Raw genomic sequence first — 27849 nt, 5'->3', positions numbered from 1 at the left:
TGCTGTTCAGCAGTGCATTTATATGTTCTAAAGTCCTTTTTGGTGTGTATTAGTGGCACAAAAAAAGTATTTGGCGTTGTGTGGTATAGTGAGAAAATTACAGCAAAAATTGCATTTTTGGCGTGTTTTAGTGGCAGAAAATATATATATTTGCTGTTCAGTGGTGCAGTTATATGTTCTAAAGCACATTTTGCATGTAAGTGGCACAAAATAAGTATTTGCAGTTGTGTGGTGAAGTGAGAAAATTACAGCCCTTTTTGGAGTGTATTAATGGCAAACAAATATACTGTATATTTGCCGTTAAGCGGTGCAGTTATATGTTCTAAAGCCTTTTGTGGCATGTATAGGTGGAAAAAAATAAGGGCCTATTTGTCGTTCTGCAGTGCAGTTATATGTTCTAAAGCCCTTTTTGGCATGCATTAGTGAAAAAAGGGCTTATTAGCTGTTGTGTGGTGAAGTAAGAAAATTACAGACTTTTTGGGGTGTTTTAATCTCCTATTAAATTTATTTGATCTAACAGTATGTCAGGCAGAGAAATTCCAGGCCCTGCACAGGGGAGTAGCAGAGGCCTAAATGTTTCTGGTGCAGGCACAGGTCGCAGTAGAGTAAGGGGCCGTGGCAGCAGGAGTCGCAGCGAGACGCCTGAGCTCCCGGTATCATCTAGCGGTCGTGTCTTGACCAGCAACTCAGTGGTTCTTGAATGGTTGACTCGATCATCCACTTCATCCCAAGTGACATCAGACACCCCCAGCCAAGAGTCGGTGGGTTTGTCAGTACGCCACTTTTACAGACTAACAATAATACGCACAAAACCGAAGAGGAAATCGATTTTAGAGGAAAAATTGTAAGGAAACATTCTTTCTTGTATATTTACTTGTATATAAAGTGCAAGTTCAGCCCAAAAATGTTGTTGATTTTTGAAACTGGTGCCATGATTAAGAGGGATTGCTGGTGGCATCCGTATTGCGCCGCTAGAGGTGAAATTTGTGGACTAGCGCAAGACGAACCACAGTGAAAGCATTTTTCAAGAATGTTTTCATTACTCAAAAACGAAAGTCAGAGTTTCGAAGATGATCCGACAGGCTATCTGGCGGCGTTATTCCCATGACCCAAACCAAAGTCTTTGGGTTCCCGGAGGGAGTATGGTTGCAAAGCTGAAACTTAAACTAATTGACGGAAGGGCACCACCAGGAGTGGAGCCTGAGGCTTAATTTGACTCAACACGGCAAACCTTACTCGGCCCGGAAAGGATTGACAGATTAATAGCTCTTTTTCGATTCTGTGGGTGGTGGTGCATGGACGTTCTGAGTTGGTGGAGAGATTTGTCTGGTTAATTACGATAACCAACGAGACTCCTCCATGCTAATTAGTTACGTGACCCCCGGCGGTGAGGATTGTGTTGACCAACCTCTTATGGGAGAGTGCCTGCTGCTTAGCTGACCATCGAAAAAATTATGGTTGCGGGCCTGCAGGTGAGCTGACCATCGCAAACATTATGGGCGAGGGCCTGCTGCCGCTTTGTTGACTCTAGATAACTTCTGCCTGATCGTACGTCCCCGTGATGTCGATAATCCATTTGGATGTCTGCCCCATCAACTTTCCACGTTCTTTTATGCACCTCACATGGTGACCACGGGTAACGGGGAATCAGTGTTCGATTCCGGAGAGGGAACCTGAGAAACGGCTACCACATCCAAGGAAGGCAATCGGGGTGCGCGCAAATTCCAGACTGTCAGAAGAGGACACAGTCTATTGAAAAATAAAATTTTATGTCACAGAATAATTTTAGAAGCTCACATGTTACACAGCAGATGTGGGCCTGGTCAGGTTACTGTCAGAAGAGGACACCGTCTATTGAAAAATAAAATTTTATGTCACAGAAAATGTTTAGAAGCGTACACGTTACACAGCAGATGTGGCCCTGGTAAGGTCACTGTCAGAAACGGACACCGTCTATGGAAAAAGTGGACTGGATGTCACTGATATTTTAGGGATGCGCACACTTTAAACAGAAGATGTGGCGCGGATAATTTAACTGCCGCAGCGGACACCGTCTATGGAAAAAATGCACTGAATGTCACTGATATTTTAGGGATGCACACAATTTACACAGGGGATGTGGCGCGAATAATTTAACTGTCCTCAGCGGCCTATTACACGGTATTTTGCGCAGGATGCGTTAAAAATATATATTGCTGCTGTCACACACAATAGTCCTTAAAAGGACTTTTGGGTCTCTGAGAAGTTTTTTATATAAAAAACTTGTTATCACAGTCCCTACACTGTCTGTCCCTTCCTATGCACAGCTCTCCCTAACACTGAGCAATCTAGCGCAGGTTGCGCTACAAACATATATTGCTGCTGTCACACACAATCGTCCTTACAAGGACTTTTGGGTCTACGAAACATTTTTATAGAAAAATAAAATTCAGTTACACTTCCTACACTCTCTATCCCTTCCTATGCTCAGCTCTCCCTGACTTAGAATGAGCCAAACACAAGTCATCGGGTGCTATATAGCACCCGATGACATGTTCCGGCCAGCCAATAACTGTAATGCCAGTACGCAACATGGCTACTGGCATTACAGTGAGGGCAGTACTTACCTGCACGTTTATTGGCTGCTTAGCAGCCGCGAAACGTGCGGCGAGGAGACTCGAACATTGCGCTCGAGCACATGTGGTACTCGGCCGAGTACCGCATTGTGCTGAGAATAGCGATGCACGAGCCGAACTGGTATTCGGCTGAGCATGCTCACTCAACACTATTAATAAATAAATAAGAAGGTGTAATATTTTTGACTCATTTGTTTGCTGTTTGGAAACCTGATGCAATGGTAGGTAAAATTTACACAGAAATATAGAAAATTCAGAAAGATTTACAAACTTTCAAGCACCACTCTATCTCTACCAGCAGGTCTTTTTCTAGATGCCTGCATATTTTATCAAGATACTTAAGAATGTGTAGCATTATTTGTCCTATTACAATGTCAGATATCCAAGTTTCAACTGTATAATATTAGCATGACTACATTTATTTCCAAAAGTGTTTAATGCATTTTATAAGGTTATATTGCTTAACTTATTACTATCAGTATAAAATGAAATGAGTTACCCGCATGCTCAGTTTAACCCCTAATGCAAAATGCCACACATATATGGCACAAGCGTTGGGTAGTTTCTGTGGAACATATACTGTATGGTGATGGCACAGGCTCACAAGCTAGGTGATGATATCTGTAATAAACAGCCAGGCTCTAGCTGCAATAGCCATTTAGATAGCACAGTCACTATTCACTCTGCCATCAAAGGGGTTGAACAGTCGCTGCAGTAGGACCCTTACTGAATGTTACAAGAGCGAACCCCAAGCCTTTCACAACAGGTGTTCTATTTTATTTGTTATGCACTAATAAAATGCATTAGATTATATGTCTTATTACAATTTTTTATGTGTTCTCCTTAGATCTGCACTTGGCTTCCAGGGAGCACAGTGAAATGGATTCCAGACCAGAGAGTGCCATATGCTTGCAAAAGTAATGAGTGGGTTGGATTTGACAACCAAGAAAGTTATGAATGCAAGGTAAAATGGTGCTCAAATGGTGCTCTGTTGTTATAATGGTAATTTTGGTAATCCTTTTTAAGGCATATAATAACTTAATGTCTACATATTTACATGTTCCTGTTCTAGGCTGACATAACATTAAAGTTTTGTGGCTAGATAAAATATCAGCCAGCTTTCATATTCATGTGAACAAACATGTTGCAGAAAGTTCTACAATTGAACATCTGTTCCATAAATCTGAATTTGGTTATTTTGGCAGCAAGCACATTATTGTCTTCCAGGGGTGTTACTACCATAGCGGCAGACCATGCGATTGCTATGGGACCCAGGGCAAGAGGGGTTCAGTCTTAGTTGGTATTATCTCCTCTTCTACTGAAGGTGAATACTTGGTCAGGACTCTAGTCTCTAAAGCAGGGGTGCACAACCTGCGGCCTGGGGGCGCCCCTGCTCTAAAGGAACAACTTTTAGCAAATGAGGCAGTGGAAAAATGGCCCAAGGGTCATTGAAAGGGGTTTAAGCGGAAACCCTTCTGTCCTGTGTGGGGGGCCTGGTTTGATCCTGGCTACGGGGCCCTTAATTCTCTATGTACGCTACTGTTGTCTTAATTTCAATATGCAATGTATAAGGCTACTTTCACACTAGCGTTCGATCGGATCCGTTCTGAACGGAGCCGATCATATTAATGCAGACGGAGGCTCCGTTCAGTACGGATCCGTCTGTATTAATAACTTAAAAAAATTCTAAGTGTGAAAGCAGCCTGAGCGGATCCGTTCAGACTTTCAATGTAAAGTCAATGGGGGACGGATCCGCTTGAAGATTGAGCCATATGGTGTCATCTTCAAGCGGATCCGTTCCCATTGACTTACATTGTAAGTCTGAACGGATCCGCTCGCCTCCGCACGGCCAGGCGGACAGCTGAACGCTGCAAGCAGCGTTCAGCTGTCCGCCTGTCCGTGCGGAGGCGAGCGGAGCGGAGGCTGAACGCCGCCAGACTGATGCTCCATTCAGACTGCATCAGGGCTGGACGGAGGCGTTTGGGTCCGCTCGTGAGCTCCTTCAAACGGAGCTCACGAATGGACCCATGAACGCTAGTGTGAAAGTAGCCTAACAGTGTTTAGGGGCTAAGGCCAGGGCTTTGACCATAGTGTAGTTCATAATGACTTCACAAACCATTAGGGTGCTTTCACATGTGACAGATTTTGTTGCAGAATATTTCTGCAACTGAAAATCAATTCCATTTATCTGAAAGGGGTTGTTTTTTCAGCAAGCACATAGACATGGATGCAAGCCCCCATTTTGATGAATAAAACCAATTTTTAGTCGTAGAAATTTTCTGCAAAAAAATCTGCTGCATATGAAGGCACCTTTAGGTGCCACTATATACTTTTTAGCAACCATAACAGTTAGAGTGGTGTAAGATGATGTAAGGGTTGCAATATTTCATATATGTTTCTTTAATTATAAGGGCAGTGAGAAAAAAAGTTTTTGTAGCCTTGGGGCTGTGTGTGCCGAAAAATATGTTTCAGTTGTCATCTTTGTGAGGGCAATAAGCGGCCAGGCCTAATGAAAACATGCAAGCTTGGAAGCAGTATGTTCCCCACTTGGGTAATGCAATGCAATGTATAAAATGTTGGTTTACTGCCAAAAATAGAAAGACAAAGCTGTCAGCGTGATGGTGATAACCTGCAGAATCACACTTCCCAGAGATGTTTCGTAGGAGAAGCAGTGGTGTACCTGCAATGGCGGAAAGCCACGCAACTGCTACAGAACCCAGTGCTGAACTCCATCTTCTGTTCCTGATGTGAAAACACTGCACTTTCGTGCAGCTGCCACTTGGAGGAGATCAATGCAAAGACTTTACAGCTTCTATTGCAGCCAATGGTTACTGTATGCATTCCTATTAATGGAGTTCCCCTTAGTGTTGGCTGCAGGCAGCCAGTTTGGTAATATTGTATTATCTGAAGGGAAGCAGTGAGTTAAAGGTGAATTGGGGAGAGTTATCAGTGTATTTATGCCAATTGTCTGGGGTAAATACAATGTCAAATATGGTGTTTAGAATAAGCACAATTTTTTGGGCACCTGATCCACTTGTGGGAGTTGGGGGAGGCTAAGGGCGACTTTTTTTAATAACATTTTTTTTTAATAACATTTCTTCCACTTAATAAAAAGAAGTGGAGGAAAGAAGAGCTCCACCTTCAGACTAAGTTGTCGTCTGATCCTAGTTCATATAATTTACAACCTTTTTTTAAGCCCTGCGTCTCTTTTCTAGAGATGTAATAAGTAAACTTGTTTTGATTGCATTACCAGGGCTGGACAATAGCATTTTGGGAAATGAATTGCTCTGTTGTGTAGTGTACGGAACTGTTGACTGCACTGCTGCTCTCATTCACTTCATTGGGAGCAGTACTGCATTTCTATCTACTACATAGTGGATGGAGCTGTAAAGTTCTGCCACTGGAGGTACACTGAAACAGCTGATTGGTTGGAATGTCAATGTTGGATACTGTGGATCAGATATTAATGGCCGATCATAAGGATAGGCCATCAGTAACAAAATTCTAAAATACTCTTTTACGTCCATGCCACCCTGTGGAGAAAAGAAGTGTGTACTGTATATAGTTATGAGAAAAAGAAAACACACTCTGTTTGAATTATATGGCTTTACATATCAGGACATAAGAAAACAAAACATTTGTGGGGTCACTTATCAAATTGGTGTAAAGTAGAACTGGCTAGTTGCCCATAGCAATCAATCAGATTCCACCTTTCATTTTATTTTTTTATTCCTTTTATTTCAATTATATAAAAAACATATACAGAATCAAAAAACTCCAAAAATCCACATTGAATGAAACAAGAATACAACAACATTTTACTCCCCACCCTTTGGAGAAGAGAGTGAAAAAAAAAAGCACATATCCGGCACTAGTTCAACCATTTTTTCCATATTTTATAATTTTTTCTGATCTCACACTATATCTCTCAGAGACCCGTTCCAATTTAATCAAGTTAGTAACTGATTCTTGCCACTGTCCCACTGTAGGAGGATTTCGATTAATCCATTTCCGGTGTATGAGAAGTCTGGCTTGAAATAATACTTTACCTAAAACCAGTCGTATCTCTTTATTTAGTTTAAGATGTTCTGTAGCCCCTAATATACAAACTATTGGGTCTTCAGAAACTTGAACACCCCAAAAAAAAACGTTAGAATCTCTACAATTTCTTTCCAATACCTAAAGAGTTTAGGACATCTCCAGAAGCAATGTATAAGATCCGCCTTCTCTCCCCTACATTTTAGGCACCTATCAGAAGTTCTCACACCCATTCTTTTTAGAATTGATGTAACCTATGAACTATAAAAAACTGGGATATTTTATGTGAACCCCTTTCCGACACCATAGTATAATTTCTAAGAGCATCATTCCCTTTTTCTTCCGTAAAAAGCTGAAGCTCTTTTTCCCATTTTCCTCTAGCAAGTATAATAATCCGTTTTTTTCTTCCATCAAAATCCCATATCTTTTTGCCGTTGTTCCTCTTTTTTCTCCTCCATTGGTAAATTTATGTATTCTATCTGATTGTTCCTTTCTATATTTCTCTAAATTTACCGGTGTCCTCATAATGCTTTTAAGCTGAAAATATTTATAAATATCATTTTGGGGGATCCCAAACTCCCTAATCAAGGTGTCAAAATCCTTCAGTTTATCTTCCTCAAGTACTTGACCTAGATATTTCATCCCCTTTTTTCCCCAGTCTATATAAGACCTAATCTTTTGAAATTCCTTTAAGTTAGTATTTTTCCAAATAGGAGTGTAATACAAATAACCTTTAATATCTAATATATTTCTTAACTTTCACCCATATCTATTCCATTAAATTCAGTATACGATTTTCTGTGGTATTTTTCCCTAGTGTTCCTGACTCCAAAACCTCTAAGTGATTTGTTCCCCCTCTCCAACCTATTTTCAATAATTCTTCCCTACCCACTAAACCATTTAAACTTCCCTTTATCTGACTATATTGTGTTATTAAATAATAATAAAAAAAACAATTAGGAACTGCTAATCCACCTTCTCTTACTGGGAGCTGAAGCACTTCTCTCTTTATCCTAGGAATGGCACCTTTCCAAATAAAATCCCCCATTAATCTATCTAATAGCCTAAACTTTGTTTTCGGCAAGATCATTGGGGCATTCTGTAAAACATACAATATTTTTGGGAGAAAAATAATTTTTATTAAATTCACCCGACCCTGAATTGACAATGGTAATCTTTTCCAAATATGTATTTTAGTTCTGAGGTCTTTTATTAGGGGGAGTACATTTAATTTTTCATAATCATCTACATTTCTAGAAATTTGTATACCTAAATATTTAAAACTCTCGTGTTTCTCAAGCACATGCACCCTTGAGCCATTCTGTGGTTGCCCATTCCCTAATAACATCATATAGGATTTCCCCCAGTTAATATTTAAACCAGAAAAAAAAAAATTCTCTATTATATCTATTACTTTATTAAACTCATCTCCCATGTTAACATAAATAATAAGATATCATCGGCATACATAGATAGTTTTTCTTTTCCTTCCCTATATTGAAAACCTTTAAACTCCTTATCCTTTCTTATTTTATATGCCAAGGGTTCTATTGCAATAGCAAATAGTAATGGGAGAGAGGGCATCCCTGCCTGGTACCCCTATAAAGGAAAAAAGGCAGGGACAAGCTCCCATCCACCATTACCTTAGACCTCGGGTTGGAATATATAAGTTGAATACATCTTATTAATCCCTCCCCTATACCAACCCTTTTCAGAACTGCCCATAAATACTCCCACTCAATACAATCAAATGCCTTTTGAGCATCCAGTGAAAGTAGAGCTTTATCATCTGTTTCTATTTTATTAGATTCAATATTTAGGAACAGCCTTCTTATATTTCAGTATATAGTTCTTCCGGGTATAGAACCTGTCTGATCTTCATGAACTATACCTTTAATCACCTTAGAAAGCCTACCAGCCAAAACCTTTGCCAAAATTTTAACGTCCGTATTTAACAGGGATATTGGTCTATATGAGCCGGGGTCTAGTTGTTCCTTACCCTGTTTTGGAATTAATGTAATAATTGCTTACTTCATTGATTCTGGTAAATCACCTATTTTTTGAGCCTCGCACAATGTCGCTCTTAATTCTGGTATTAACACCTGCGCAAAGGTCTTGTATATTTCAAAAGGAAGTCCATCAGACCCTGGTGTTTTTACAGGTTTCACCGTACCCAAAACCTCTATTTCTAAAATAGATATTTCTTTTTCTAGATATTCCTTTTGGGCCCTGGATATCTCTCTCAGGCCAATCTGATCTAAATATTGATCCAGGTCTTTTTTTCAGTATTGTACTCTGGACTTATAAAGTTCCTGAAAATAATCCACAAAAACTTTTTTAATTCCTTCAGGTGAACTAACTATTACATCCCTATTATCTCTAATTGCTCCTATCCTTGAATTCCCTTTTTGGTTTTTAACTATCCCTGCTAAAATTTTCCCAACCGTTTCTCCCTCTGATGCTAACCGGAACCCTTGAAAGAACAATTATTTTCTAGTTCTCTCTATCTGAAATGTATTTAGCTTTTCCTCCCATTTTTTCTTGTTATCTCCAGTAGGATTCATTATACATGCTAATCTTGCTTCTTCTAAGTTCCATTTTTCTTTAGTAATTTTTTTCTAATAGTTCACCTTTTTAAACAGAAGTCCTCTTAGATATGCCTTGGCAGTATCCCAGACTATCAATTTATTAGTAGAGTTATTGTTCTCCTGAATTTTTTTTTTTTTACTCCATCAATATACTTTCTATATCTGGGATTAGTGCTAACCAATGAGGATTGAACTTAAACATTGGCAGATTTTGTTTTCTATTCAGGTCCAATTCCATTACCACAGCACTATGATCGGATAAGGCCATAGGCAAATACTTTATCTTAATCCTATTTTGGGACATCAAGTGTTTATTTCACAAAACCCTATCTATTCTTGATAGATTCTTGATAGATTCAGGTTTGATGTGATTTAGAATAACAGGAATACATGGTTTCTTCCGGGTTCAGATAGCGCCAAACATCAGTCCAGTTGAACTCCAAGGCCAGTTTAAACAAATCTACATTTTGTATTCTTCCCCCTCTGCTAGACATTCTATTCCTGAGTGGATCCATTACAGCATTGTAATCTCCAATTGCAAACATTATACATTCTTGTCTATTCATCATGAATCTATGCAACTCATACAACACATCTGGCTTATATGGCGGTGGAATATATATATTTGCAATTACCATTTTAACCCCTTCTATATTACATTGTAAGAAGAGGTACCTACCATAATCGTCCGCCTCCTATGCAACACAATCAAATTTAATCTTATTATGCATCAAAATTCAGACCCCTCTAGAATAAGTAGTATACACCGAATGGTACCCTTCCACTACCCATCTCTTCTCCAACCATCTTAATGAGTCTTTAACTAAATGTGTCTCTTGGAGGCAAACGATAGCTGGCAAAAACCTCTTCATTCACTCAAGGATAGCGTATCTATTTACCCTCTCTCGCAAACCTCTCACATTTAACGAAAGAATCTTAATCATCTAGCAGAGGGGGAGGACAGAAAAAAAAAAAAAAAAAACCTCTCTCTTCTCCAAGATACCATCCTCGCCACCCCCTCCCTTCTAAGTAGCTCCCCCCTCTGCTGGTCAGCAGTCGAGGCAGCTCCATTACTTAGCATAATGGCTCGCTATTCCCCCTCCTCCTACTCTACCCCCTCAAATACCTATCCTGTCCGCCCACTCGTTAGCTTCCATAGGAGTCTGAAAGAATTCTGGTCCTTCCTTTATATTCCACCCTTAACTTTGCAGGAAAGAGCAAACTATACTTCAGGCCTGCATTCCTTAGTCTCTTTTTTACAATTATATACTCCTTCCTGCGTGCGTTAGTATCTGCTGAGTAATCTGGAAACAATCTAATCTTTACACCCTGTATCTGGTATTTGTCAGAGGTTCTAGCATCAGACAATATTTTATCTCGATCTTTAGAAAGTAAACATGTCACCAACATGTGTCTAGGGTAATCCCCAGGAACCCTCTTCTTTATGGGAACCCTATGTGCTCTTTCAATAACGAACAGGGGAGAAAGGGTACCCTCCTTACAATTCTCCTTTAACTATCACTCAATAAATTCTTTACAATTATCCCCTTCTTCCCCTTCTGGAATCCCTACACATCTTATATATGTTCTACGTGATCTATCATCTTGATTTATTAATTTTTGCTCCATTTTATTATTTATCTGTTTTAGAGATACCACCTCCTTTTCTAGTTTTTCAACTGAATGTTCCAGGGACGGGATCCTTTTTTCCATTTCATTTAACCTCTGTCTGATTTTCTCCAACTTATCATGTATTATACTAACATCGGTTTGAACAGCCCCAATCTGTATCGCTATACCCCCTATTATATTTTCCATTCTAGCTACGGTGTGAAATATAGTGAAAGTCCTTTCAGTTAGCTTTCATAATTTTTACATCCATCTCTGTAGCTACCACAGAGGCTCCTTGTTCTCCCGTAGTACCCGCAGTCCCATTTTCCTGTGTCAAAATCTGTGTATCAATATCTATATTTTTTTCTTTCTGTGAAGAGGTGGAAGCTGGTGAGTTGGGGATCAGGAATTTGTTTAAAATATGGTGTTTTTGTCCACTCTCTAACCCTGTTACTGATCTCCTGCTACTGGCGCCAGTAGGACCACGCTGTTCTTCTTTTTTCTTTGGAGGCATTTTAATACTTTCCTCTTACTTCTCCCTTCCTCCTCTCCTCTCTCCCCTTGTATGTAGTACCTAACGCTAATCTCTAAACTGTGATTATACCAGTCCCCAACATATAATGTTAGTATATTATCAGCAATTAATATGTTATCAACAATTAGTCCAATGAAACAAGGCCATACACTGCACCTTAGGTCTTAGACCTGCTATTATTATTATTAGAGGAAAAAAGAGAAAAAATAAATAAATTCAGCCAACAGATAATTAACAAGTAGTTAATGTGTTTTCCAAGTATTCAAATAGGACACCACCGAAAAAAAACCAAAAAAAAAAGTTCACAATACTTGAATCAGCAGGAGAAGTGCAGCATAATACCGTTAATACCGTGAGGGACAGGGTTAAGAATGGTTAGTCACTAATAACTTCAAAGGGTTAGAAGGCGTTAGTCCGGCCAGCAAAATTCCGGAGAGATCTAGGTCCAGACTGCACCAATTGAGTATATATAAATCAGTCCAGTGCAAAAAGGGAAGGAAAAAAAAAAGAGACAAAAACTCAAAGGGTTAGAAAGAGTTAGTCAAGCCACCAGAGTGTCCAAGCATCTATATATCTTCACCCCCTATTTTTCCTCCGTCCTTTCCCTCACTTTTATTCAGCAAGGGGCTAACAACCTAACAGCCACCTCAAATATATCAAGGCTGCAAAATGTCCACACAGCCTGGGTATTAAAACCTCCAAATTCCATCCCCTCTCGTACCTCCCATCTACAGTTATATCAGCAGCTTTCCCTACTGTGAGACAAAGCCCACTATCCAGGAAAACAAAAACAAAACATAAATTCTTCTCTTATGAACCGTCTTTCAATTGCACCCAAGCATCAAAACAGCACACGCTGTCTTCACAGGCGTTTACTATCTCCACATGCCCAACTGGGACCCTGACTCCCAGGCTCACTTCAGTTCATAGGAACCATAGCAGCGCGACTCCTCACACGGAGGACTCTCACCCCCCAGGACCTCAAAAGTGTTGACATCCGACCAACTTCCATCAGCGGCAGGGCAGCGGGCAGATAGGAGAGGAAGAGAGGGGATCGCGATCCAGGTATTGGCGTCCGCAGCAGCTTTGCGGCATCACGGAAACACCGCGGTAGAGAGGCAGGCTGATGAGCAGGAAGAGGAGGGGCGGAGCCTAGCGTCTATCGTCAGACGCTCACATGCTACTCGTTGCCCACCTTTCATTTTTGACTGCTCCTTTGGAAAATGAAAGGTGGAATCTGATTGGTTACTATGGGCAACTAAGCCAGTTCTACTTTACACCAGTTTGATAAATGACCCCACTGGTCCTAAGAAGGTCTTAAAATTAAGTAAACACAACCTCAGATGAAAAACAAGAATTAAGTACAAACTTACTGCTTTCATATGAAGTACGTAAGTATGAGGGTAGCAGTCAAATGCTTGTGATTAATTGATCAGAGGAAGTGTAACCACCTATATAAAAGCAGAAGTTTTGGCAGTTTGCAGGTCAGGAACATTTAGACATGTGTTATAACAATGCCAAGGAGGAAAGCAATTATTGCTGGTCATCAATATGGGAAAGGTAATAAGGCCATTTCTATAAAACATTCAAGACACTTGACAATTTTCCCCAGAGTGGACGTCCCACCAATTTCATCCCAAAATCTCAGAGAAACTGAAGAAAACCTAGGGGCACATTTATTAAGACCAGCGTTTTAGATCCCGGTCCTAATAAACACCTAAGCTGGCGGTGGATCTGCCGAAGTTATGAAGAGACGCTGGCCCCTTCATAACTTTGCCGGATCCTTTGCCAGTTCTAAATTTAATATAGCTTCTGAGCTGTCTTACATTTAGACCATTTTCTACACCTAAACTACAAGTAGAAAATGGTAAATGAAACGGGCCTGCCACCTGTCCTCTTCCCCACCCACGCCCACAATTTTAGACCTGTCATGAGCGGGGAGAAGCCGCAGATTGCAGCGCAACTAAGCGTTGCGCCACAATCTGCACCTGTAAACACCTAATTTAGGCTTATTTCAGCATGATAAATGATCCCCCCCCCCAATATCTAAGGCACAGCTACACCTAAGGCCTATTTCACACAAGCAATATGGATTGTGTCAGAATCTGTTCTGGAGAAAACTGTTGATTTTGCCGGCAAATTCAATCAGTTTTGTCTGCGATTGTGTTCAGTTTTTGCGTTTTTCCCATCCGGATAGTATGTATTTTTTCAATCATGTGAAAAAAAAACCTGAAGAATAACCATCTACATCTCCTAGCAATCAGTGAAAAAACGCATTGTATCCGGATACCTTATGTTTTCTACACAAGCCTCAGTCACTTCTATGGAGCCAGAGCTGCGTGAAAAACACACAAAATAGAACATGCTGCGATTTCTCCTGAACTCAGAGATGATGTGTAAAAAACAACACTTGTGCATAGACCTATTGAAATGAATTGGTCAGGATTCAGTCTGAATGCTATGCGGTCACAAGACGCATCGCATCTGGATGGAAAAGTCGCCCTTGTGAAAGTGGCCTAAGACTCCATATGTCATGTTACATGTTCAAGTTCATGACAGTACAATTAGAAAAAGACTGTACAAATATGGCTTGTTTGGAAGGCTTGACAGGCGAAAGTTTCTTCTTTCTAAGAGCTCATGCACACAAGCGTACTTGCTCATTGCCCGTGTGCACTCTGCTTGCGGATGTGGACCCATTGACTTGTGTGCATGAGCCTTAGAAAGAAGTTTGCAAAGTTGCATCTGAACAACCCACAAGAGACCTGGAACAATGTTCTTTGGACAAACGAGACCAAAGTGGAGGTGTTTGGACATAATTCAGAGTGCCATGTTAAGAGTAAAAACATCTCATACTAACTATTAAGCAGGATCTGAGCATCTAGCAGTAATTTAGTTGACCATGAATGCCTCTGTAATACAAAGTATTCTAGAGTCAAATAGAGGCCATCTATCAAACAGTTAAAGCTTAGCTGAAACTGGGTCAAGCAACAGGATAATGATCCCAAGCACTCTAGCAAATCTACAACAGAATGGCTGGAAAAGAAAAGAATTGAGGTGTTGCAATAGCCTAGTAAAAGTCCAGAAATGTTGTTGCAGGATCTTAAGGGTACTTGCGCATGGGTGCGGGTTGTCAAAAAGAATTCCTGTGGATTGTGGCTTTCTCTGTGATTTTATACCAAATCAGCACCAAAATCTGCATGTGTTACTTATAAATTTTGTTGGTGCTTTTTATGCAGTTTTTCTCCGATCTTAGGCCTCATTCACACGTCAGTGTTCGGTCAGTGATTTCCATCAGTGATTTGTGAGCCAAAACCAGGTGCAGCTCTAAACACAGAACAGGAGCAGATCTTTCCCTTCTACCTCATGTCTGTGGAGGCTCCACTTCTGGTTTTGGCTCACAAATCACTGATGGAAATCACTGACCAAACACTGAAGTGTGAACGAGGCCTTAGTCTTGCAGTACAAAGGGTGAAATCTGCACAAAAAATCCATGCAGCAGGTCAATTTCCCCATGGACAAAAATATAAAAAGTGTACCTGAGATTTGTCAATTCTCATACACTTTGCTGATACTGTATTGCGCTGTGGTTCTACAAGCTGTTGATTCATGGGGTAGATTTAGTTTTTCACACATGGCTTTTCCATGTTGGCTTCATTTTAGTTAAATAAATAATGACACAGCGGAATCTGTTGGTTGGTTAATTTTATGACCTTCTAAAGTACAGATTTTTTTTATTATGCTCTACTAAAACCATATAATTCATAGAGGGTGCATTTTTTATTTCTGACTGTACATGTATGAGTGAAGGGTTGCAGTGTCGATGTAAAAGAATTTAATGTACCTCCACCTGCCAACTCCAACACCATCAAAAACCATAAAGATATGCCCTTCCAACACCATCAATATCCAAATTTGTGCATTATATGGCATTACTATGACACTTTGTGAGACAGCTGTTCTAGGTCTCTCTGCCATCAGTGCTTTGCAATCACATGATGAGTTCCTTGATGATTCTGTAATACATGCCCATGCTCAGTAACGAAATTGCTTCTGTCTCCTCTCTAGCCACTGACAGCAATGGGGGAGATGCAATTTAAGGCAATGCAAAAATGAATCTGTATGAGATAAATGGATCAATGAATTAGTACATTAGTGCCCACATCTCTCCTGTCTTATAACTGCTTCCCCAAGATTTAATATTTGTCTTTAAGGCTCTAAATCATGCGTAATTACAACAACAATGTTATAAATACTACTAGTAATAATCTCTTTATTATTTCAAGGTGAGGTTCTTAAAAGAAAGTGGGTTTGGTGGTGCCATGGTTTGGGCCATTGATTTGGATGATTTCCAGGGGAGCTTTTGCAATCAAGGAAGATATCCGTTGATCAACCACCTGAAGTCCTTACTGGAAGGTATGCAACTATTTTGAATAGAAGAAGCAGTTCGGGTTCAGCTACACGGCAACATTTGAAATGATTTGACAATGGTGTCACAATGTGACACATGACATGCTGTGACTGCTAGATGACAGTCGCAAAAAAAATACAGGCATGATGGAGTTTGTGTTGCAGATCACAAGACACATGCAATTTATATTCCATTCTACTTTAATGTAAGTTGCAAATCACAGTTCTGACTTTCAATGGGTCCGTGGAAAAATCGGAAAATGCACCGTTTTGCAGCCAAGACCGTGATCCGTGTATCCTGTCCATCAAAAAAAATAGGACCTGTCCTATTTTTGGGACGGACAACGGTTCACGGACCCATTCAAGTCAATGGGTCCGTGAAAGAACACGGATGCACACAAGATTGGCATCCGTGTCCGTGATCCGTGGCCGTAGGTTACTTTCATACAGACGGATCCGAAGATCCGTCTGCATAAAAGCTTTTTCAGAGCTGAGTTTTCATGGTGATGGGGACGCTTCTAGTTAGAATACACTACAAACTGTGTACATGACTGCCCCCTGCTGCCTGGCAGCACCCGATCTCTTACAGGGGGCTGTGATCCGTACAATTAACCCCTCAGGTGCTGCACCTGAAGGGGTTAATTGTGAGTATCATAGCCCCCTGTAAGAGATCCGGGGCTGCCAGGCAGAAGGGGGCAGACCCCCTCCCTCCCCAGTTTAAATTTCATTGGTGGCCAGTGTGGCCCCCCCCCGCCCCCCCTACCTCCCTCTATTGTAATAATAGCATTGGTGGCACAGTGTGCGGCCCCCCCTCCCTCCCTCTATTGCATTAACATTGGTGGCAGTGTGCACCCCCCCGCCCCCCCTTCCTCCCTCTATTGTTTTAATACATTGGTGGCAGTGTGCGCCCCGCCCCCCTTCCTCCCTCTATTGTTTTAATACATTGGTGGCAGTGTGCGGCCCCCCCTCTCCCCCCCTCCCCGATCATTGGTGGCAGCGAGTTCCGATAGTAGAAGCATCATACTTACCTGCTGGCTGCTGCGATGTCTGTGTCCGGCCGGGAGCTCCTCCTACTGGTAAGTGACAGGTCTGTGCGGCGCATTGCTGTCACTTACCAGTAGGAGGAGCTCCCGGCCGGACACAGACATCGCAGCAGCCAGCAGGTAAGTATGATGCTTCTACTATTGCTAAGTAACCATGGCAACCAGGACTGCAGTAGCATCCTGGTTGCCATGGTTACCGATCGGAGCCCCAGCGATTAAACTGGGACTTTGATCGGAACTCCGCTGCCACCAATGATGGGGGGGGTGGAGAGGGGAGGCCGCACACTGCCACCATTGTTCTTATTACTATAGAGGGAGGGAGGGGGCCGGGGGAGGCCGCACACTGCCACCAATGTATTAAAACAATAGAGGGAGGAAGGGGAGCCGGGGGGGGGGACACACTGACACTAATGTATTAAAACAATAGAGAGAGGAAGGAGGGGGTCGGGGGGGGCGCACACTGCCACCAATGTTAATGCAATAGATGGAGGGAGGGGGGGCGCACACTGTGCCACCAATGCTATTATTACAATAGAGGGAGGGAGGGGGGGGCCGCACTGGCCACCAATGTTAATGCAATAGAGGGAGTGAGGGGGGGGGGCCGCACACTGTGCCACCAATGCAATTATTACAATAGAGGGAGGGAGGGGGCGCACTGGCCATTAATGATATTCAAACTGGGGAGGGGGGTCTGCCCCCTGCTGCCTGGCAGCCCTGATCTCTTACAGGGGGCTATGATACGCACAATTAACCCCTTCAGGAGCGGCACCTGAGGGGTTAATTGTGCTGATCACGGCCCCCTGTAAGAGATCGGGTGCTGCCAGGCAGCAGGGGGCAGTCATGTACACAGTTCGTAGTATATTCTAACTAGAAGCGTCTCCATCACCATGGGAACGCCTCTGTGTTAGAATATACTGTCGGATATGAGTTTTCACGATGTAACTCATATCCGACAGTATATTCTAACATAGAGGCGTTCCCATGGTGATGGGGACGCTTCAGGTTAAAATATACCATCGGATTGGAGAAATATCAGATCTGACAGTATAAAAGGGACTCCAGACTTTACATTGAAAGTCAATGGGGACGGATCAGTTTGCAATTGCACCATATTGTGTCAACGTCAAACGGATCCGTCCCCATTGACTTGCATTGTAATTCAGGACGGATCTGTTGTTTGGCTCTGCACGGCCAGGCGGACACCAAAACAATTTTTTTTTCATGTCCGTGGATCCTCCAAAAATCAAGGAAGACCCACGGACGAAAAAACGGTCACGGATCACGGACCAACGGAACCCTGTTTTGCGGACAGTGAAAAAATACTGTCGTGTGCATGAGGCCTTACTAACATGATGCAGTATGATGCCCAGGCAGCAAAAATAGATCAATATATACTTTACACCAGGGTCATTATCTGACCAACATAGACATGTTTGCAAGGTGAAAATTGCCTGTGCTCTGCAACTTAAACCCCTTAGGCCTCTTGCACATGCGTATGGATTTGCGGTCCGTTTTAAACAGATCCGTTATTTTGTTTCAGTAGTCTTTCCGTATTCATTCCACCATTCCGTTTCTGTTCCATTTTACCTTTCCGTTTTTTCCATTTGGTTTCCGTTTCTTTCGGATCGCAAATGGAAACGGAGGCATACAATAATGTTTAAACCATAAGTACATAAAACAATTGGGCTGGGCATAAAAGGACATAGGACATGTTCTATCTTTGAACGGAATGGAAATATGGAAACGGAATGCATATGGAGTAACTTCCCTTGTTTTTGCAGACCCATTGAAGTAAATGGTTCTGCATATGGACCGCAAACTAAATCCGCAAAAACGGAACGGAAAAAATAAACGTTCGTGTGCAAGAGGCCTTAAGGACACGGCCAGTTTTCATTTTGTAATTTTCGTTTTGTTCATCCCCACCAAGAGCTATAACTTTTAAAATTCTCCATTCAGATAGACAGATAAGAGCTTACCGTATTTTTCGCCCTATAAGACGCACTGGCCCTTAAGATGCACCTAGGTTTTAGAGGAGGACAAGAAGAAGAAACATTTTTTTATTAGACCACAGATCAGATCAGCAATCAGACCTCAGCTCACGGCCTCAATCAGACCCCCAATGTTAATAAGACCCCCCATCAGACTTCAGATCAGAGCCCAATATAAAAAAGACCCCCATTCAGACTTCAGATGAGACACCATGCCTCATATCAGCCCCCTGCTATATCTCATAACCCCCAGCCATATTTATTTGCCCCCAGCCATGTTTGATCAGCCCCAGCCATGTTTGATCAGCCCCCAGCCATGTTTCAGCAGCCCCCAACTATGTTTCAGCAGCCCTAGCCATGTTTCAGCAGCCCCCAGCCATGTTTCAGCAGCCCCCAGCCATGTTTCAGCAGCCCCCAGCCATGTTTCAGCAGCCCCCAGCCATGTTTCAGCAGCCCCCAGCCATGTTTGATCAGCCCCTAGCCATGTTTCAGCAGCCCCAAACCATGTTTGGTCAACCCCCAGCCATGTTTCAGCAGCCCCAAGACTCAGATCACAAAATAAATAAACCACTTACCTCTCCTGCTCCTGGACGCGTCCGCTCCTCACTGCCTGCGCTCTGTCTTCCTCCTACATCAACTGTGCTGTGAACCGGCGTGCACTGCGTGAGGTAACAAAGGGCCCTCACGCTGTGCGCAGCCACTGCACAGCTGACAGCCGAGGACCAGGAAGCGGTGAGTACAGAGCCTTCACCGCTTCCTGGTTCTCCGGTACTAATGAGCGCTTCCATAATGGGGGGAAAAAGTGCGTCTTATGGGGCGAAAAATACTGTAGATTTTGTGAGAAAAGTTGTACTTTTTAATGGAACCATTTCATTTAACATAATTTGTATTGGCAAAAATTATTTGTGGGGTGAAATTGAAAAAAAATATGTGATTCTGCCGTGGGGTTTTAGGTTTCGTTTTTACAGCGTTCACTATGTGCTAAAAATATCCTGACAACTTTATTCTGTAGGTCAGTACAATAATGGTGATACCATACCAAATTTATGCAGTTTGTAATATGATTTAGTACAGGCATGCTCAACCTATGGCCCTCCAGCTGTTGTAAAACTACAACTCCCACCATGCCCTGCTGTAGGATGATAGCTGTAGGCTTTTCGGGCATGCTGGGAGTTGTAGTTTTTCAAAAGCTGGAGGGCCACAGGTTGAGCATGCCTGATTTAGTACGTAAAAAAAAAAATAATAATAAGCCTTACATTTTGGGGGGGGGGGGGGCATCTCAATATTCTTTTTTATTTTTATTTTATTTGCAGAGCTGTGTGGGAGCTCATTTGAGGGAAAAGTTGTTTTTACTGGGTACAAACAGTTTTGGGGGGGTATTGTGGCCAAAAACAACAAATTGACTATTTTTTTTATGCTAGTGTTTGGCGTGCATAATAAATACTTTTATGTTTTATTAGTTCAGACATTTTTGGACAAATTGATACCACTGATGTTTATGCTTTGCATTGTTTATTTTTATATGTATAATAGGAAAAGGGGGTGATTTTAATTTTTAATATTTTTGTGTTTTTTTATATTATAACTTTTTGTAACTTTTTTTTACTTTATTCACTGTATGTTTTCAGTCCATGCAATGTTCTGTAAATGCAATCTTGTAATAGCTTGTCCAATAGACTGCAAAATAATACAATTGCAGTCTATGGGATTTCTACAGGCTGCCTATAAGTCCATGCCTCAGGCACGACTTTTCAGATGGCTCACTATGACAGGCCTGGAAGCCTTCGCTAGGGACCAGGCCATTAAAGCAATGGATTGGAGCCCCAATAAATTCACTACAGGGGGTCTTAACAACTTTGGTTTGGGAGAACTGGCTGGATCCCACCCCTTTCTTTGTTTTGAATGACACTTGCATATCTGGCACCTCTTGAATGTACAGTACCTACATATTGCCTGCACTAACCTAACCATTTAAAAATATACTGCAGCTATATCTGAGATGTAGCCTTTAGTGTTGAGTGAATTTGAAGCGGAATTATATTCGAAGTTTAGGAAAACTTTTATTCGCCGCAAACTTTATTCTGCAGGTTTATACGATTATGACAATACCAAATATACACTACGTGCAGAATTATTAGGCAAATTAGTATTTTGACCACATCATCCTCTTTATGCATGTTGTCTTACTCCAAGCCGTATAGGCTCGAAAGCCTACTACCAATTAAGCATATTAGGTGATGTGCATCTCTGTAATGAGAAGGGGTGTGGTCTAATGACATCAACACCCTATATCAGGTGTGCATAATTATTAGGCAACTTCCTTTCCTTTGGCAAAATGGGTCAAAAGAAGGACTTGACAGGCTCAGAAAAGTCAAAAATAGTGAGATATCTTGCAGAGGGATGCAGCACTCTTAAAATTGCAAAGCTTCTGAAGCGTGATCATCGAACAATCAAGCGTTTCATTCAAAATAGTCAACAGGGTCGCAAGAAGCATGTGGAAAAACCAAGGCGCAAAATAACTGCCCATGAACTGAGAAAAGTCAAGCGTGCAGCTGCCAAGATGCCACTTGACACCAGTTTGGCCATATTTCAGAGCTGCAACATCACTGGAGTGCCCAAAAGCACAAGGTGTGCAATACTCAGAGACATGGCCAAGGTAAGAAAGGCTGAAAGACGACCACCACTGAACAAGACACACAAGCTGAAACGTCAAGACTGGGCCAAGAAATATCTCAAGACTGATTTTTCTAAGGTTTTATGGACTGATGAAATGAGAGTGAGTCTTGATGGGCCAGATGGCTGGATTGGTAAAGGACAGAGAGCTCCAGTCCGACTCAGACGCCAGCAAGGTGGAGGTGGAGTACTGGTTTGGGCTGGTATCATCAAAGATGAGCTTGTGGGGCCTTTTTGGGTTGAGGATGGAGTCAAGCTCAACTCCCAGTCCTACTTCCAGTTTCTGGAAGACACCTTCTTCAAGCAGTGGTACAGGAAGAAGTCTGCAAGGTAAGAAAAACATGATTTTCATGCAGGACAATGCTCCATCACACGCGTCCAAGTACTCCACAACGTGGCTGGCAAGAAAGGGTATAAAAGAAGAAAATCTAATGACATGGCCTCCTTGTTCACCTGATCTGAATCCCATTGAGAACCTGTGGTCCATCATCAAATGTGAGATTTACAAGGAGGGAAAACAGTACACCTCTCTGAACAGTGTCTGGGAGGCTGTGGTTGCTGCTGCACGCAATGTTGATGGTGAACAGATCAAAACACTGACAGAATCCATGGATGGCAGGCTTTTGAGTGTCCTTGCAAAGAAAGGTGGCTATATTGGTCACTGATTTGTTTTTGTTTTGTTTTTGAATGTCAGAAATGTATATTTGTGAATGCTGAGATGTTATATTGGTTTCACTGGTAAAAATAAATAATTGAAATGGGTATATATTTGTTTTTTGTTAAGTTGCCTAATAATTATGTACAGTAATAGTCACCTGCACACACAGATATCCCCCTAAAATAGCTAAAACTAAAAACAAACTAAAAACTACTTCCAAAAATATTCAGCTTTGATATTAATGAGTTTTTGGGTTCATTGAGGACATGGTTGTTGTTCAATAATACAATTAATCCTCAAAAATACAAGTTGCCTAATAATTCTGCACTCCCTGTATATAGTTTTTTCACGTTTACAACTTTTGCATAATAAAATCACTTTTTATTAAAATCTGTTGTATTTTACATCGTCGTATACTAACATCCATAACATTAAAAATGTTCTGCCAATATAGATATCTGAGGGCTTGCCTTTTGCAGGACATACTGTACTTTTTATTGATACTTTTTAGGGTAAATGCTACTTTTTGATTGTTTGATATTATGCTTTTTTGGAAGGTGAGCGGATTCAAAATAGCTGTTTTTATTCATCTTTTGTATGGCGTTCACCAGATGGGTAGATCATGTGATATTTTTATAGAGCCAGTCATTATGGATGCAGCGATTCCAAATATGTATATTTTTTTATTTTATTTTGTTATACGCAATAAGAGCATTTTTGAAAAAGAAAATCATGATTTTGTGTCTCCATTTTCTTAGAGACATTATTATCTGGTGATGGTCTTGACTGAGGGCTTGTTTTTTGCATGATGAGGTGACATTTTCATTGGTACCATTTTGGGGTACATATGACTTTTTGATAATTTAATATTACGTTTTTTGGGAGGTGAGGTGACTAAAAATAGCTGTTTTGGCATCGTTTTTTATTTTTTTTTATTGTATTCACCAGACGTGGTAGATCAAGTGACATTTTCATAGAGGCAGTCGTTGTGGACATTGCAATACCAAATATGTCTATTTTTTTTCTATTTTTCACAATTTTTAAATGACTTCATTAGGGAAAAGGGTTTTTATTTTTTATTTTAATAGAACATATTTTTATTAGAAATTTCTTATTTGTTTATTTATTAACTTCCAATTTTTTTACAATGTGTCCACCATATGTTCATTCAAGACCTTAGGGGTACATTTAACATTACTTGCCTATTTCACACAGAAATTTTTATGTTAACACAGCAACAGCACAAATCTCTCCTGAATGATAGCCAGCTACTGTACTGTCATAAAGTATCATGAAAAAACTGCAGAAAGCACCAGAAAATGGTGATATATTCAAACACATAATGTTCATTTTTATAGTGCCATCCAGGGGCATAGCTTTAGGGAGTGCAGAGGTAGCAGTCGCTACCGGGCCCAGGAGCCTGAGGGGCCCCAAAGACCCTTGTACCACATAAGAAGACACCTGTTTTATAGAAAGTGCATGTTGGTCAAGTTATACCTCTGGCTGGAGGGAAGGGGTTAGGTCAAGAATTTGGCATGATGGGGGGGGTGCAGTTTCAATTTTTGCCTCAGGCAGCAAGAAGGCAATGTGCTTCCCTGCCCCTGGCCACAAAGCACTGAGAGAAAGGGGGCCCAAGTTGAACTCTTGCACCAGGGCCCATGAGCCTTTAGCTACGCCCCTGGTGCCATCATAATACACAGTGCTTTAAAGGTGTATTCCGGTTATGTAAAGTTATCCCCTATTCACAGGATAAGGGATAACTGTTAGATTGGTGAGGGTCCTACTGCTGGGAGCCCCACCAATCATGAGAACAGAGACCCTGCACCCTGTGGAGGCCCCCAAATGAATGGTTCGGCCAGTCAGGCATGTGCATGGCTATCTATCTATCTATCTATCTAGCTATCTAATCTATCTCTTTATATATTTCTCTCTATATCTCTCCCAAAAATTCACCCAAATCGAACACCAAAAATTCAGATTTGAATGCAACTCAGATTTTTGCAAAATCTGGGTCGAATCTGATTTGTTTAGATTTTAAATCAATTCACTCATCTCTAAATGAGGACACAGAGTAACATCTGCCAGGTCAAGTTGTGTATGACACATTAACTATAGTTATGTAACATTGGGCTCTCTGGAGAAATTTGTGTTTTTCTAAGGTAAAGTTAAAACTGGGAATGTTAGGCCTTGTTCACACATCAGTTATTTACATCAGTTTTTGTGACCCAAAACCAGGAGTGGAGGCTACACATTGATAAGGTATAATGACAGATTTGCAACTGTTCTGTGTTTTTGACCCGCACCTGGTTTTGTTCACAATAACTGATGGAAAAAAACTTATCAAAAAACTTACGCGTGAACAAGGCCTAAGGAGCTAGTCTAAAGATCCTGGGCAGTGTGTTACACAGAATAGCTGTATGACCAGATAAGTCCTGCAGAGAGACGTAAGAAGACCTAAGAAAAGTTGAGAGTCCTTGACTAAGCACAGAACACAAATTGGTTGGTAGATGAGAGTGGAGAACAGAGATGTGGAAGAGCTATGTACACTAGTAAAAATTTTTGAATTTAAAGGGTTTCTGTCACCAGAAATACCGAAATTAAACTGGCTGACATTAGCGATGTGCTAATGTCACCTGAACCTAACTAGCCTATTCCTAGTTTTATCCATGCCCCCGTTACTCCATAAATGTAACTTTTATAATATGCAAATTAGCCTCTAGGAGCAGGTGGGGCATTGCTTCTGCTACTAGAGGCTCCGTTCTCCCACATCTGTCACCTCCCTGCAAGTCTTGATTGACAGGGCCAGGCAGCGTTTGCATCCTTTTGCCGGCATTGGTAAAATCTCATGCCTGCGCCATGCCGTTTAGTATTCCACGCAGGCATAGTGAAGGAAAGACGTTCACTGGCTACCGACTTCCTTAATGCGCCTGTGCTGAATACTGGACGGGATGGCACAGGCGCGAGATTTACCATGCACTCAGGACCGGCAGGAGGGTGCGAAGGCTGCCTGGCCCTGTCAATCAAGACTCGGAGGGAGGTGACAGAGGTGGGAGAACAGAGCCCACCTGCTCCTAGAGGCTAATTTGCATATTATAAAAGTTACATTTATGGCGTAACGGGGGCATGGATAAAACTAGGTATAGGCTAGTTAGGTTCAGCTGACATTAGCACATCGCTAATGTCAGCCAGTTTAATTTAGGTATTTCTGGTGACAGAAACCCTTTCATTGTACTACAAACAGGCAACAAGTGTTATATGGAATATACATAACTTTTCAATATCCAGTAAATATACTTTAATTACATGAAATTTTACTGTCTCTTATCAGAACATAGCTGTGTTTTTCTTGTTTTCCAATTTTGTTTGGTTCTTTGATTTTCTTTACTTATGCTTAGTATGCATTTGTATGTTTTTTTTACTGTGAAGGATTGTATGCCAAGGTATAACTGCATAACTATTAACAACAATGTTCTTAGAGTAAATATATCCTATGTATTATCTAAACTTTTAGGAACTGCTTGAATTAAGCAAGTGATCTTCTGATAGGGAACTGTTTCATGGGATGTTTTCTCTATAACATACATAGGTTCAACTGTAAACTGCCCTGGAGAAATATGTGGTGGCATTTCTATACCAACTACTCCAAGTGCAACCACCACCACCACCACAACAACAGCCAAACCTGACGGCACTACACCAGAGCCTCCAGTGACTCCTCCACCTGTCCCTCCTGTCGATGATGTTGACTCCAACTTCTGTGCAGAGAAAACTGATGGCCTTCATGTAAATCCACTAAATACAAACAAATTTTACATTTGTGCAAATGGACGTACCTATTCAATGAAATGTGCAGATGGCTTAGTATTTCAGGCAAGTTGCAACTGTTGTAACTGGCCATGAAGATCCATCTGTCCGTTCTGATCTGAAAGTATCAATGTATACTCCATAATAAATTTTTCAGTTTTATGCGCTACTGTGGTCTATGCGTGTTTTTTATTTATTTTTAATTATTATTACTATAGTATATCATGTAAAACCATTGCTGTATTTCAACAGCAGTGCCCTGCTATAATGAATCACCTACTGCCCTCCTTGCCAAAGCTTTACTGGTGCCTCAGTCACAGCGATTTTAGTCATAAAGATCCCCTAGATCAGTGTCAAGAACAGATGCCCCATTAGATTAGTGTCAAGCACAGATGCCCCCCTACATTAATGGCACTCACAGATGCCCCCTGTGCGTGTGTGTGGGGGAGGGTAGTATAAGACCTGTTTGATAAAATTTTGTTGGACCAGAATACCTATCAAAAATTGAAAACAAATCCTGTGGAAAAGTTCAAAAAAGATTTAGAATCACTCCTAAAGAAGGAACATGAAACTCAAATATTAAATTAAAAGGAATATGAATATCTAGACATCTAATACCCCATTACTCCAGTCATTTATTATCTACCTAAGGTACGCAAAAACCCTATAAACCCACCGGGACGAGTGATGATATCTGGGATAGACTTACCAGCAGAGTCTTGGAGTACATACATTTTTTTCTTCAAAAAATACATTAGAATGCCCCCTCCTCCTGAAAGATAGGTGAAAAGAGACATCTTGAATATAGTTAGACAGGACTTTGTTTTTTCCTCAGTAAAGTTTTTGGTGACAGTGGATTTCATGTCCCTCTACACAGTTATACCTCTGGAAAAAAGGGCTTGCAGTGGTTGAATTTGTCTTGGATCAAGATGAAACAAAAAATGAACTGCAAAAATCATTCATTTTAGAATGTATACGGTTCTGCCTGACTCATAATTATTTTTGGTATGGCGCAAAATTCTGCCCCCAGTTTTCCAAATATTTTTATGTCTCATTTCTGAGAGTTTTTTTTTTAATCGATTCCCTGTTGAAAGAAGAGAATAGGAATTTATTATTATGGAAAAGGTATATAGATGACTTCCTGTGTGTGTGGAAGGGGACAAAAAAAAAAGGAGGTTGAAAACGTCATTGAATATTTGAATAAAAATGACTGGAATATCAGGTTTGTAGAGAATGTTAGTTGGCAAGCAGTAAGCTTTCTAGATTTAAAACTATTTGTGGAGGAAGGAACAATTTAAACAAAAACCTTTTTAAGAAAACTGATCGGAATGGATACATTGATACTAGTAGCTGTCATCACAAGCCATGGATTGATAATATTCCCAAAGGACAGTTTAAAAGGATTTATAGAAATTGCCCCAAAAGAGAAGATTTTAAGAAACAAAGTGAGATTCTAAGCAAGAGGTTTCTAGAAAAAGGTTATAAGAAAGGGGACTTGACAAAATGAATGGTGGAAGTGGAAAACGAAAATAAAGGAAAAAGACTAGAAAACTAAGAAAACAGAACATTTTAAATATGCATTTATTATGCAATTTAATACTGATGATGATCCACAAAGACGTTTTAAGCGGAATTAAAGTATTAAAGAATTATCCTATTTTAGGACCAATTTTACCAGAGGGCCCCCTGTCGTCTTATCTTCAAGAAGGAGCCAACAATAAGGAATAAACTAGTACACAGCAGCTTGAGGCATGATGAAGTGAGCAGATGAAAGGGTTCATTCACATGGTGCAGTTTTTGCATTGCCTGCAAGAACCGGCCCAAAGAATGGAAGAAAAAGAAAAATGTACATACTATTCAGTCTAAAGGGAGGAAACAGGATTTCCAGA

At 41.0% G+C, this 27849-nt stretch overlaps 1 protein-coding gene across 1 annotated transcript in view; it reads left to right on the top strand.

The window, feature by feature from the left end:
• LOC122932680 (acidic mammalian chitinase-like) overlaps positions 1-26056 on the top strand; it is a 47997-nt gene extending 21941 nt beyond the window's left edge. Inside the window, exons 9-11 of the mRNA XM_044287238.1 lie at positions 3463-3579; positions 15671-15800; positions 25743-26056. Coding sequence (XP_044143173.1) covers positions 3463-3579; positions 15671-15800; positions 25743-26056 — 561 coding nt within the window. The remainder of the gene's footprint in view (positions 1-3462; positions 3580-15670; positions 15801-25742) is intronic.
• Positions 26057-27849: the final 1793 nt, after the last annotated feature.

This window comes from Bufo gargarizans, chromosome 3 (genome assembly GCF_014858855.1).
Source record: "Bufo gargarizans isolate SCDJY-AF-19 chromosome 3, ASM1485885v1, whole genome shotgun sequence".
In the NCBI taxonomy this organism is placed as follows: domain Eukaryota; kingdom Metazoa; phylum Chordata; class Amphibia; order Anura; family Bufonidae; genus Bufo; species Bufo gargarizans.
This window is presented reverse-complemented; position numbering and strand designations above follow the sequence as displayed.